This window comes from Nannobrachium achirus (genome assembly GCF_963921795.1).
Source record: "Nannobrachium achirus genome assembly, chromosome: 19".
NCBI classification, from domain to species: domain Eukaryota; kingdom Metazoa; phylum Chordata; class Actinopteri; order Myctophiformes; family Myctophidae; genus Nannobrachium; species Nannobrachium achirus.
Genome location: NC_137826.1, coordinates 57,757,377 through 57,770,567, shown reverse-complemented (window position 1 = coordinate 57,770,567; position 13,191 = coordinate 57,757,377). Strand labels below are relative to the sequence as shown.

Genomic DNA, 13,191 nt, shown 5'->3' with positions numbered 1-13,191 from the left:
TGGTTTCCGCTGCAGTGAGTGGTCTCTGATGGATCTGTGGGTTGGTGCACACACACTGTATCGTTGATGTCAGCCACAAACCACGTTTCTCCATATTTCATCATTTTATGATGAAATATCATATGTTTCATCCCCTACACGCACATGCACAACGGGTGCTGGATCAAAACAAATGTAGACCGTCTCACAGCTCCCCGTATGATTTTATTAAACAGCGGTAAATATCATGTCATGCACACCTGACCAGCTCAGAGACGGGAGCGTAGACAGGGATCAGACGTCTAGAATGCAGTAAAACGACCCGCACACCGTCTACATTCTAGGACAGTGTTTCTCAACCACTGTACCTGGGGACCTTTGGTGTGCCCCTGAGAAGGGTCAAGTGTGCCCCTTGAAACTGCTTGAAAGCCAGTATTGTATTTACCATTTTAAAAATGATTTAAACTAGTGAAAACAGCCGATCTACAAGCACACAACGCCTCGCACCGCGAGGCGTTGTGTGCTTGCAGATCTGCTGTTTTCACTACTGTTGTGCGACAGCCTTGTATGATGAAGCAGGGCTTTACTTTGCCAAGAAACATACAAATTTGAAACTTGGAAAATACAAGGTTTCTTCACCGACAGTGACGATATTTACACCCCCGTATTATGTTGGTGTGCCCATGGATTCTTGGGACATGAAAAGTGAGCTCATGCAGAAAAAAGGTTGAGAAACACTGGTCTAGTGATTCTACACTTTAGGTGTAAACAGACCTTCTTCAGGCATCTTCAGATTTTTGAGCGGTGCTCCCGGAACGAGCTAAGCTACATCCAGCGTTGTCCAAAGTGTGTTGTACGCCCAGGGTCACAACGAGCTAAGCTACATCCAGTGTTGTCCAAAGGGTGTTGTACGCCCAGGGTCACAACGAGCTAAGCTACATCCAGCGTTGTCCAAAGTGTGTTGTACGTCCAGGGTCACAACGAGCTAAGCTACATCCAGCGTTGTCCAAAGTGTGTTGTACGCCCAGGGTCACAACGAGCTAAGCTACATCCAGCGTTGTCCAAAGTGTGTTGTACGCCCACTCATAAATAGCACCGCTCACTTCACACTCGGTGTGATCTTTTTATGACTCTGCCCTTTACAGTGTCGCACACAAGTAGCGACAAAAGCCAATCTACAAGCTCACAACGTCTCACAGCAAAGCGTTATGTGAGCTCGTGGATTGGCTATAGTATTTCCACCATTCTTTCAAGTGTTTGAATATTGGTTTGCCTCTAATGGTGGGTCTGAGGGAGTCCAGGTTGTGAAGGGATTAAGAGCGTCTGTAGGTTTTATATACATATATAACCCATGGAAAGTATTAACAAGATCTGACTGACTGAATATAATAACTAACCACATTGGAAAATCTTCTGAAAAAAACTAAAAAACTAAAAACTAAAGAATAATGGATTTGGTTTCCGGTCTCTTTTACTGACAACAATAAAAGTGTCAGTGGAGGGAAAAGTACTCACATATTTTACTCAAGTAAAAGTATCAATAGGCCTACTGCAGTATAGACTTCGTTACAAGTAAAATTCCGGAATTCAAAATGTACTTGAGTAAAAGGATGAAAGTGTTGGCTCCAAAATGTACTTAAAGAACGAAAAGTAAAAGTACTATTAATGTTTGAAAATAGCAGATCAACAAGCTCACAGCGCATGGCGATGCGACACGTTGTGAGCTTGTAGATCGGCTATGTTCAAACAGCCTAGGTGTAAAATAGGGCTAAAGTCGTTAATGTATGTTTTGTGATATCATAATTTATATCTGCAAAGTAACTATAGTAACTAAAGTTTTCAAATAAATGTAGTGGAGTAAAAGTTCAATATTTTGGATCCGAGATGTAATGGAGTAGAAGTGAAAGTATTGGAAATACTCAAGTAAAGTACAGATACCTCCAAATTGTCCTTAGGTAAATGTACTTATAGTTACTTTACACCACTGAAATGTGTTCTTCCGGTCTTATTTCAAGACCCATACTGTACTTACCCTGGTCACCCCTCAGTGCTCTGGTACAGTATGGAGCAGGGGTTTTCAAAGTGGGTGACAGGGCACCCTGGGGTGCCGTGACGGCAGTCCAGGGGTGCCGCGAGATCATTTGATAATATTTGGAATTTATCTGGACACTTGAAAAAAATATTTAGTATCATTTTAAACTTGAAGTACAAAGTTATTTTCAGTCAGTTCTAACCAAAATGGCTATTATCTCAACGTTTTCCTCGCAACATAATCACTAAAATATCGTCACTGTCGGGCAGAAACCTTGTATCTCCAAGTTTCGAATGTGTACGTCTTTTGGTAAAGCAAAGCCCTGCTTCATCATACAAGACTGTCGCACAAAACTAGTGAAAACAGCCGATCTGTGTGCTTGTAGATCTGCTGTTTTCACTAGTTTAGTACATTTTATAGATGATAAATACAAAACGAACGGTTTTGGACATTTTTTCAACCCGACAACGACGATATGCTATAAATATAAGGTGCTGGGAGTGAAAATTATAATGTAGGGGTGCCTCGGATTAGAACAATATTCATGGGGTGCCCTGAGACAAAAAATCGAACCTCTGTTCGAAGTGGAGCTGTGTGTGTGTGTGTGTGTGTGTGTGTGTGTGTGTGTGTGTGTGTGTGTGTGTGTGTGTGTGTGTGTGTGTGTGTGTGTGTGTGTGTGTATTGCAGTTGATGCTCAGGGCAGGCTAGACTCAACAGCACCTCTCTGGTCACCCAGGGTTACTACATACAGGCTACATACAGACCCACAGACCCACCCACCCACCCACATACCCACATACCCACATACCTACACACACGGCCACGTATAGGGTAGCTTGTGTTCCACACAGCTCCAAAAAACGTTTGGGAACCCCTGCAGTAGAGTACAGTAGAGTACAGTAGAGTAATTAGGTGAAGGGTTGAGAGAGGATATGGGCCGAACATTCAGCAGAGTAGTCCTCCTGTCCTGTCCTGTCCTGTCCTGTCCTGTCCTGTCCTGTCCTGTCCTGTCCTGTCCTGTCCTGTCCTGTCCTGTCCTGTCCTGTCCCGTCCCGTTCCTCCTGGGTGATAACAGGGTATTAATAATGTCAATACAATCACTGCTACTGTTCTGTTCTATTCAGGTTGCCTGCAACGCTCTGACAAACAGCCTCATTAAGGCCCTCAGTGGAGCGTTTCTCTAGAGCAGCACACGCCAGAGGAATGCATGAGGAGGAATGCTGCGGTGGGACCATGTGAGAGAAGCTCACCACCAGTTTACTCACTGAGTTATGAACCACCAGTCCTGTGAGAGAAGCTCACCACCAGTTTACTCACTGAGTTATGAACCACCAGTCCTGTGAGAGAAGCTCACCACCAGTTTACTCACTGAGTTATGAACCACCAGTCCTGTGAGAGAAGCTCACCACCAGTTTACTCACTAAGTTATGAACCACCAGTCCTGTGAGAGAAGCTCACCACCAGTTTACTCACTGAGTTATGAACCACCAGTCCTGTGAGAGAAGCTCACCACCAGTTTACTCACTGAGTTATGAACCACCAGTCCTGTGAGAGAAGCTCACCACCAGTTTACTCACTGGGTTATGAACCACCAGTCCTGTGAGAGAAGCTCACCACCAGTTTACTCACTGAGTTATGAACCACCAGTCCTGTGAGAGAAGCTCACCACCAGTTTACTCACTGAGTTATGAACCACCAGTCCTGTGAGAGAAGCTCACCACCAGTTTACTCACTGAGTTATGAACCACCAGTCCTGTGAGAGAAGCTCACCACCAGTTTACTCACTGAGTTATGAACCACCAGTCCTGTGAGAGAAGCTCACCACCAGTTTACTCACTGAGTTATGAACCACCAGTCCTGTGAGAGAAGCTCACCACCAGTTTACTCACTGGGTTATGAACCACCAGTCCTGTGAGAGAAGCTCACCACCAGTTTACTCACTGGGTTATGAACCACCAGTCCTGTGAGAGAAGCTCACCACCAGTTTACTCACTGAGTTATGAACCACCAGTCCTGTGCCCGGGGGTGTGCCATGCCCATGAGGGACTGAATGTAGGAGTCTCAGAAGTAATGTTGGAGAACCCAGACCAGTGCCCGTTGGGCAGAACAGTCACCATCCATGTCCAGTTGTGCGATACCCGCTGTATCCGTCTGTCTGGCTGGCACTCTTTTATGCCCATATTATAGACCAATTTCTTGTTTACAAACATTGAGACTAAATGCACAGATGGCTGTTTCATGTAATCAATTCCCAACAGATCCCCAAACCTTTTGGGGAGTGCTGGTTTCAGTTCATTCAACCTCTCACATGGCCTCACCAATGCAGCAGCTCTGAGCTTGGAGGTCTGCGCGCGACACCGTCGCAGGACGGAGCATAAATGATGCTTCATGGACTGCAGCTGGGCGAGCAGTAGACGCTCTGGTGATCATGAGGAGCTCCCTCTGTTCTGACGGTGAATGGAGGTGGGGTTTAAAGGACAACTGTTTTGAATCGCTATTATTTGGTACCGACCTGCGTGCGCATCTAGCTTCTTATCAGTTTGACGTGGACCAGAAATGATTTCATATGGTGTTCCGTGTCCAGGCCAATCTGTGATGTGATCTCCAAATTTGGGCACTGTAGTGATGTCAGTCAGTGATGTCAGTTGGGCATTGTTACCATGGTAGTATCAGTGATGTCACCCAGCAGACAGACGGCGGACGGACAGACAGACATTCGGTAAATGAATAGTTAGATGTGAGTGAAGCTAACCAGCAGTTTACTCACACACTGCGTTATGTCGAGGATGCTCACCCTCTGTGGTGGAAACTAAGCATTAAGCAAGCACATTCATTCATACTGTGGCCTACTTAAATGACTCTTTTTCTATTGATTACTCATGAGTTCAACACCCCGCCATTCCGAAACACCGCGATTCCGAACATTGATTTCCATTGTTAGGAACCCTAACAACCCTAACCCTAACCCTAACCCTAACCCTAACCCCAACCCTAACCCTAACCAACCCTAACCCTAACCCTAACCCTAACCCTAACCCTAACCCTAAACCTAACCCTAACCCTAACCCTAACCCTAACCCTGTTTCGGAATGGAGGTGTTTCGGAATGGCGGTCTGACACCGGGCTCACATGGAACACCATGTATGGGCACAAAGATCTACCCTTTGGCTGCTCCTCATTGGCTGAGGGCCCTGCCTTTGTACTGTCGGTACAACATTTTGAGGAGAACTTGATATTTTATATCAATAATGAAGATAACATACAGTATAGTATGTATTCAAAAGAATAAATGTACCCCCATTGATTCCGGATGGAGACCCAAATGCATTTGGGAATCGGAAACAATCGGGGCGAATTTAGAGTATTTCCGTCATTTGATACTTTACTCTTCTCCACTACATCTCAGAGGTAAAACATGTACTTGTTTGTCCACTACAGTTATTTGACAGCTTTAGACGTTGCACCACCGATCCGACCGATATGCCCATATATGGAAATCTCTGTATCTGTTTCTCCATGTCCCTTTTATGCCCATATATGGAGATCCCTGGTGTCATCAGTATATGCCTATATATCAGGGGCATAGTTGCGCCGATTTAAAATGACTCCAATACGGAATAAAAACTTCCTATGATTGGCCGCTAGTTGCGCTGTTTTCCCCCCCGGCCGATCGCAAAAAGAACTGTTCTCCATTGGACCCCATTCATTTTCCCCTTTCGTTTTCTAACCTTAATTAACACTTTCATACATACTTTATGGTTCCTATCACTAGTTAAAAATTGCCTTTCAATCACGATGATATGCGTTTTGTGAAAATAAGGTCCCATTTATTTTAAAATTTATGATAAAGTTGGTAGGGGGCGTGGCCAACTAATATATCTATGCAGCAGGCTGTGTTCTTCTTCGTGTGCTGTATTTCGGGAGGCTCCGACCACATTCTCCTATGTATCCCTGCAGTTGCACGTGACCGTTGGCAGCCAATAGCATCCTCTGATGCTTTTACAATCTATGATGGCAACCCCCATGCCATTGATTGATTGATTGATTGATTGAAGACTTTATTGTCAGTTTGCATAGGAAAAAGTACAGTTTCATGACGGTACAGTTCACTGGTACAAGGTCTACTAAAAGGAGATCCATGAAAAGACTAAGCTTATTTCCACAGGAAACCATTTAAGTATCTCATATAACATTGAATGACAGACGAATAGAACACAGTACTATGCAGTAGATATGTAAAGAGAAGAAAAATGAGAGAACAAAAAAAAAGAGTCTAAACAGTAAGTAAGTAAGTACAAAGAAGGGGCAGGGGAGGGTAGGGTTGGGCTAGGTTAGTTTTTTTACCAGTTGCGAATGGCTGCTGCCTGTAAGTGGTTTTTCAGGGCAATTTTAAGGGATGCTAGTGATCCACACTCCTTTATGGCCTTCGGTAAGGCTTTCCACATTTTGGTGGTATAGCAGAAAAAAGAGTTTGACCCTTTGTTGGTTTTGACTCTGGGTTGAAAGTGATCTGTAGCGCTGCCTCTGGTGTTGTAATTATGGACATCCTTATTGTGTCATCAAGGACCCATATTGTGTCATTTGCGCTGCATAGAAACCAATGGCTTCGCTTTGTCCATATCTTTTATACAGTCTATGCTATATATGGACATGCCCCCTTTTGTGCCCATATATGGAGATGAGGAGACAACCCACAGCTACACATTTACAATTTACAATTTAAGCATTTAGCTCTTAATCTAAATGGCATGTTTGGTCATTGAGGGTGGGCAAGTTCCAGGGTAAGTTCTATGGTCCTAGGTGGAGTCTGAAGAGGTGAGTCATCAGACTACGTTGGAAGCTAGGGAGTGAGTCAGCCCACTGGAGAGTTTATTCCACAGTTTGGGGACCAGGAGGGCGAAGAGTCCGGGACGAGTGGATCGTTCTTAATTATTATATATATATTTTATGGAATTGCTTAGATTTGTTTGTTTGTTTTAAAATACCTTAAAATGATTTTTTTTAAATATATAATATATATATAGTGTATTTTTGAGCGGTGCTAACCGCTCCTACGTCCATGTAAGGAGATAACTGACATCAAGGACAGAGCCGCCCATACAAGGAGATAATGCACCCGTGTCATGTTTGATACCATGCACAGGTGCGATTCTATTTGAAATCTTTTGACATTTCTTTTAAGTTACTGGAGTAAGAGAGGAAACAACCGTTTTGCCTACCCAGAACGGAGATGCGACAGACTAGGAAAGTCTTTTGTACCGGCCGCCCTTAAGCTGTACAACGAGACACACAAAGGTCGATCGACGAGGAATTCCTTCCTAACCTAGGATGACGGAACTATAGTTGTACTGACTCTGACCTCTAAGGACCTTGAGGGAGGGTGCTCACGTGCGTCTGGCTGTGACTCCCTTTCGCACTGATTTTTTTTTTACACTGCACTATTAGGTTGTGTTAGTAGTTTTTGAGTATTTTTGCTTGTGTTTGACATGATAGTGAGATACTTGTTGCACTAACTAACATTGACTGCTTTGGTCACTTTGTTTTGGACACCGTACTTTTTTTGATGCAATAGACTATTCAGTGCTAGTTGCACTAACTAACTAGCATTGACTGCTATGGTCACTTTGATTTGGATGGACACTGTACTTTTTTGATAGTTGGACACTTTATGTATATATATATTTATATTTTATTTGTTCACTCTCTTGATGTAACTTGCTCTTTACTGTACTCTGTTCTTGTTTCTTTTCTTTTCTCTTTTTTTCATACTTCTCTGTAACTTTGTAAATAACCTTATACTGCTGTGCTGCCTCTGGGCAATTGATTTTCCCCCTTGGGATAATAAAGGTATCTATCTATCTATCGATCTATCGATCGATCGATCGATCGATCGATCGATCGATCGATCGATCGATCGATCGATCGATCGATCGATCGATCTATCTATCTATCTATCTATCTATCTATCTATCTATCTATCTATCTATCTATCTATCTATCTATCTATCAATCAATCAATCAATCAATCAATCAATCAATCAATCAATCAATCAATCAATCAATCAATCAATCTATCTATCTATCTAGGAAAAGAATGACGTCGTAGATCATGATTTGTTTGGAACGTACAGCAGTCCCGAGGCTCTCTCCACGTATTCTACGGGAACCCGGAAGCGTCTCAGGGGGATCCTGTCTTCGACGGGCGCGTTGGGCATAACGTAGGAGCGTAGCTCCACGCCGCCGTCCCAGCGCTCCAGAACCAACACCTTGAAGAGGTGCGTGGGCACGGCAACGTGGTTGGGCAGCAACACCTGGTACCTCACGTACAGCCTCCCGTCCACCTCCTCGGTGGGCAGGTACAGCGGTCCCGTGTAGACGTAGACGCTGCGGTAGCGCTTGGTCAGCGAGCGACACATCTTCTCCAGGTCGTTCCACGCGTTCTTGTTCATGTGAGGATCCTGTGGCACGGCGTTGCTCAGGTAGAACGTGTCGTTCACGGCCTCCCGGCTCCACCTGTGGTTGCCCGCCGCGGCCAGGTGGCCCCGGGCGAAGCCGCTGCCCCGGTAGTCTTCGTGGGTCGCCCGGTGGTACGGGTGAACGCTGTGGTCTTCTTTGAAGCGGTGGTTGTTCCTCCTCCTCCTCTCATACTGGGTGACGGAGGGACTCAACCTCTCCAGCACCCAGGAGGCGTTGCGGGTCCGGTGGTCGTAGGAAACCACGTAGGACTTTCTGGTCCTGACGCCGGCCAACGAGGGGAAGCCGTACTCCGTCGCCGCCCCGGCCTCCTCGCTGGGTACGGGGACGAAGGGGACGCGAGACAGGAGACTACTGGAGTGCGCGTCGTGTCCTCGACACTTTGGAAGGGGACAACGGAGACATGGGACAGGAGAGCAGAAGAGTTTGTGTCCTCGACACTTTGGAAGGGGACAACGGGGAGGTGAGAGGAGACCACCGGTGTGTGTGTCCTCTAGGGGGACAACAGAGGGGGGACACTGCAGACCCCCGGTGTGTGTGTCCTCTACCCTGGGTGGGGGGACAACAGAGGGGGGACACTGCAGACCCCCGGTGTGTGTGTCCTCTGCACTGGGTGGGGGGACAACAGGGGGGGGACACAGGAGACCCCCGGTGTGTGTGTCCTCGTGTTGCGGCGGGTCCCTTCTGAAACCGGCCAACAGAGGCCCCAGTGCCATTCCAACTAGCACCGACACCACGGACACAAACCACAGCCACGTCAAAACCAACCGCATTTCACCACACAGTAGTGCGATCGTGTACTGATTGATCACTTATTATAACTCTATGGTACTGATTGATACCAATGATGTTAAGCCCGTTTTTGAGCGGTGCTGAACACTCATGCGTGTCTGGCTTTGTCTGTGTGTTCCTATATGTCTGCAGTGTGAGACTAAGGTCATAGAAAGTATGCAGAGACAGTGACATCATCAAAGCTGATGTCACAGACAGAACAACCCATACAAGGAGATACGCATGTCCATGTATGGAAATAACTGACGTCACGTACAGAGCGGCCCATATAAGGAGATACGCACATCCGTTTATGGAGATAACTGACATCACGGACAGAACAGCCCATACAAGGAGATATGCATTACGTCCATGTATGGAGAGAAGTGACATCACATACAGAGCGGCCCATATAAGGAGATATGCATGTGTGTGGTGTTTGATGTTGGGGACAACTTGCTGCAGTTTGTCTCATGGGTCGCGCCTACATTTGGGCGTGGCTGCACTCTCATTACCATGTTGTCTACCCAGGACGGAGATGCGAGAGACTTGGAAAGTATGGCTCTCAATGCCCATATATGGACATACTGTGTCACGTGTCAGTCTCACGTGGTCTATGATGTCAGACATCTATAAGGTCAGTCATCTCCATATTTGGGAGATTCCCTTTCAAGTCAATGGAGAAAATTAATTCACAATTACATTAATAATATCAATTAAACTATATCTTATTAGCAAAATGAAAGCACACGATTCCTGAAGAAAGATGGAAGAAAAGGTTGGTTGCCCTGTTAGGGTGACCACACTAAAAACATATGATTGGACTCAAGTGAGTAATCAATAATAATAAAAAAAAAAAAAAAAAAAAACATTTGGGAGTGAACTATCCCTTTAATAAGGATGAAGGGGTTTAAGTGATTTAACGCTTTAATAATTATTTACGCAAACATAAAATAATAGTTCTATTATGGGCTTGCCCATCTACTGTACTGTACTGTACTGTACTGTACTGTACTGTACAGTAATGCCTCGCCCCTAAAATAATAACATTCCATTCCTGCCGCTATTAGTTAATCATTAACCAATCATGTTGGTCTTATTGTTGAAAGAGGCTTTGTTAGAGTTGATGAGTCATTGTTTATGCTGAATGCATTATTCACTGGAACATGATGTACTAACTCCATCTACAATCTGGTTACACCCCGCCATTCCGAAACACCGCTATTCCGAACGTTGACTTCTAACCCTAACCCTACCCCTAACCCTAACCCTAACCCTAACCCTTACCCTAACCCTAACCCTAACCCTAACTAACCCTAACCCTACCCCTAACCCTACCCCTAACCCTAACCCTAACCCTAAACCTAACCCTAACCCTGCTTCGGAATAGCGGTGTTTCGGAATGGCGGACTGTTGCCTACAATCTCCAGGCCAGTCTTCACTAGTCATTAAGGGATATTCCACTTTCAACGGGGAGCAGTGGAAGGGGTGCCAAAAAGAAGTTTGTAGTTACAATGGGTGTGTGTGGGGAGAGGCCCTGGGCCTGGAGGGCCTGGTAACATTTACATCAAAAATCTAAACATTCAATCAAGCTGTTCAGGGTGTTCATAAAAGCCTGATTAGACGAGAAAATTACCAAAAGTCTTTTTGAAAGTGAAATATCCCTTTAATGAATCAAGATAAGAATCATCAACCTGAAAAGGTTTTACCCGCATCAATACTAGACCCATTCTGAGGTGAACTGTCTGCAAATTCCTATAATTTATAATTCCTATAATTCCTGCACCTATACTGTAAGGCAGGGGTAGAGCACCCTTAGGCACAGTGCCAACACCAGGGGCATAGTTCTGCCGATTTAAAATGACTCCAATACGGAACTAAAACTTCCTATGACTGGCCGCTAGTTGCGCTGTTTCCCCCCCCCCCCGGCCGATCGCAAAAAGAATTTCCGACCATTGGATCCCATTCATTTTCCCCTTTCGTTTTCTAACCTTAATTAACATTTTCATGAATACTGTATGGTTCCTATCGCTAGTTAAAAAAATGCCTTTCAATCACCATCATATTCGTTTTGTCAAAATGTGGTCCAATGTATTTTAAAATAAATGATAAAGTTGCGGGGGGGGGGGGGCGTGGCCAACTAAACTAATACCAGCCGGCTGTGTTCTTCTTCGTGTGCTGTATTTCGGGAGGCTCTGACCACATTCTCCCATGTATCCCTGCGTTGCACGTGACCGTTGGCAGCCAATAGCATCTCTGATGCCTTTACAATTCTATGATGGCGACACCCATTCCAAGGGGTAGAAAGGGCCATTGGCGCTGCATAGAAACCAATGGCTTCATTTCGTCCATATTGCACAGGGGAAGGGGGGGGGGGGTGATCACTGGCACACTGGCATGAGTGTCAGAGAGGATTTCTTATTTTAAATGAAGAAAATCACACTTAGTGTGAAGTGAGCGGTGCTATTTATTGAGTTAATTTCATCTTGCGTCCAGCTAGCCAATCACAGTGGCGGCGTACCCATAATAGCCGAGTCTCAACCTGAGGTTCAACTCAGAATCCATTGCAAGCATTTGTTTTGCACGAAAAACATTCCTTGGACTAAGAACGGCTTTAGTGATGAGTCATCAATTTTCACAGTCTTTTGGGGTCCGTTTTTAGCCCAAGGAATGTTTTTCATGCAAAACAAATGCTTGCAATGGATTCAGATAATTAAAAACCCCTAGTTAGACCCCTCACATCCCACCTAAAGCAGATTTTTTTGGGAGTAATTTTTGTTCCTTTATAGAGTATAGTGAAAATTACCCTGGCTGTCAAACATTTTGCCCGCATTTTTGTGAGGGACATGGGGTCTAAATCTTTTCTAAAGGGTCCATATAGAGCTCAAATCAATCATCAAAACATCCTTCCCAGAGGATGGTCACAGAACCTCAGGTTGAGACTCTACTTACCAGGACATATTTCTTTTTAATCCCACGATTTTGCAACCCATTTTTTCACCCAGTGTCAATTGTCTAATGTAATCCTGGGCGCTACACTCCCTCTGCCAACCTGGGGAGAGCAACAAACTTCCTTCTATGCATGGGGAGTCCAAGTTGCTTCTTTTCACCTGACAGGGGGGGGGGGGAGTTTCCCCAGTAGGACGTTGTAGGGCGTGGAAGGACCACGTTATTCCAACCAGTTCCTTTCCCCTCCATCTGGCGCCCCAGAAGGAGGAGGCAGTATTGAATCATGTCTTATTATATTTGAATCATGTCGGTAAAAACTAATCATGCATTATTGATAGTTGCTCCGGCTCACCAATGTGGGGCAAATGATCACCTGTCGAATGTATGTATAAAGACATTGTTTCCTGTTTCCTGTTTACACATTCTGTATGCTATGTATAAATTATTGGAATTACATTCCGATACACATGTAGCACATGAAGTGATTAATTAAGTGGTAATTAAATACCTATATGCACATACTGTACTCTAGTACAGGGGTTCCCATACTTCTTTGTCTCAGGGCACCCCATGAATATCTTTTTAATGCGAGGCACCCCTACATTATAATTTTCACTCCCCGCTGCCGCACCTTATATTTATAGCATATCATTGTTGTCGGGTGGAAACCTTGTAGGCCTATGTCCAAAACCGTTCATTTTGTATTTATCATCTATAAAATGTACTAAACTAGTGAAAACAGCAGATCTACAAGCACACAACGCCTCGCATCGTGAGGCGTTGTGTGCTTGTAGATCGTCAGTTTTCACTAGTTTTGTGCGACAGTCTTGTATGATGAAGCAGGGCTTTGCTTTACATAAAGACATACACATTTGAAACTTGGAGATACGAGGTTTCAGCCTGACAGTGACGATATTTTAGTGATTATGTTGCGAGGAAAATATTGAGATAATAGCCATTTTGGTTGGAACCGACGAAAATAACTT

At 44.8% G+C, this 13,191-nt stretch overlaps 1 protein-coding gene across 1 annotated transcript; it reads right to left on the bottom strand.

Annotated features, from left to right (window-relative positions):
* Positions 1-8,118: 8,118 nt before the first annotated feature.
* On the bottom strand, positions 8,119-9,258 carry LOC308304960 (endonuclease G, mitochondrial-like; the record flags this gene model as incomplete). Its single annotated transcript, XM_080749583.1, has 2 exons — positions 8,119-8,925; positions 9,034-9,258. The coding sequence occupies 2 exons, from the start codon at positions 9,256-9,258 to the stop codon at positions 8,119-8,121; spliced, it is 1,032 nt and encodes a 343-aa protein (XP_080605709.1).
* Positions 9,259-13,191: the final 3,933 nt, after the last annotated feature.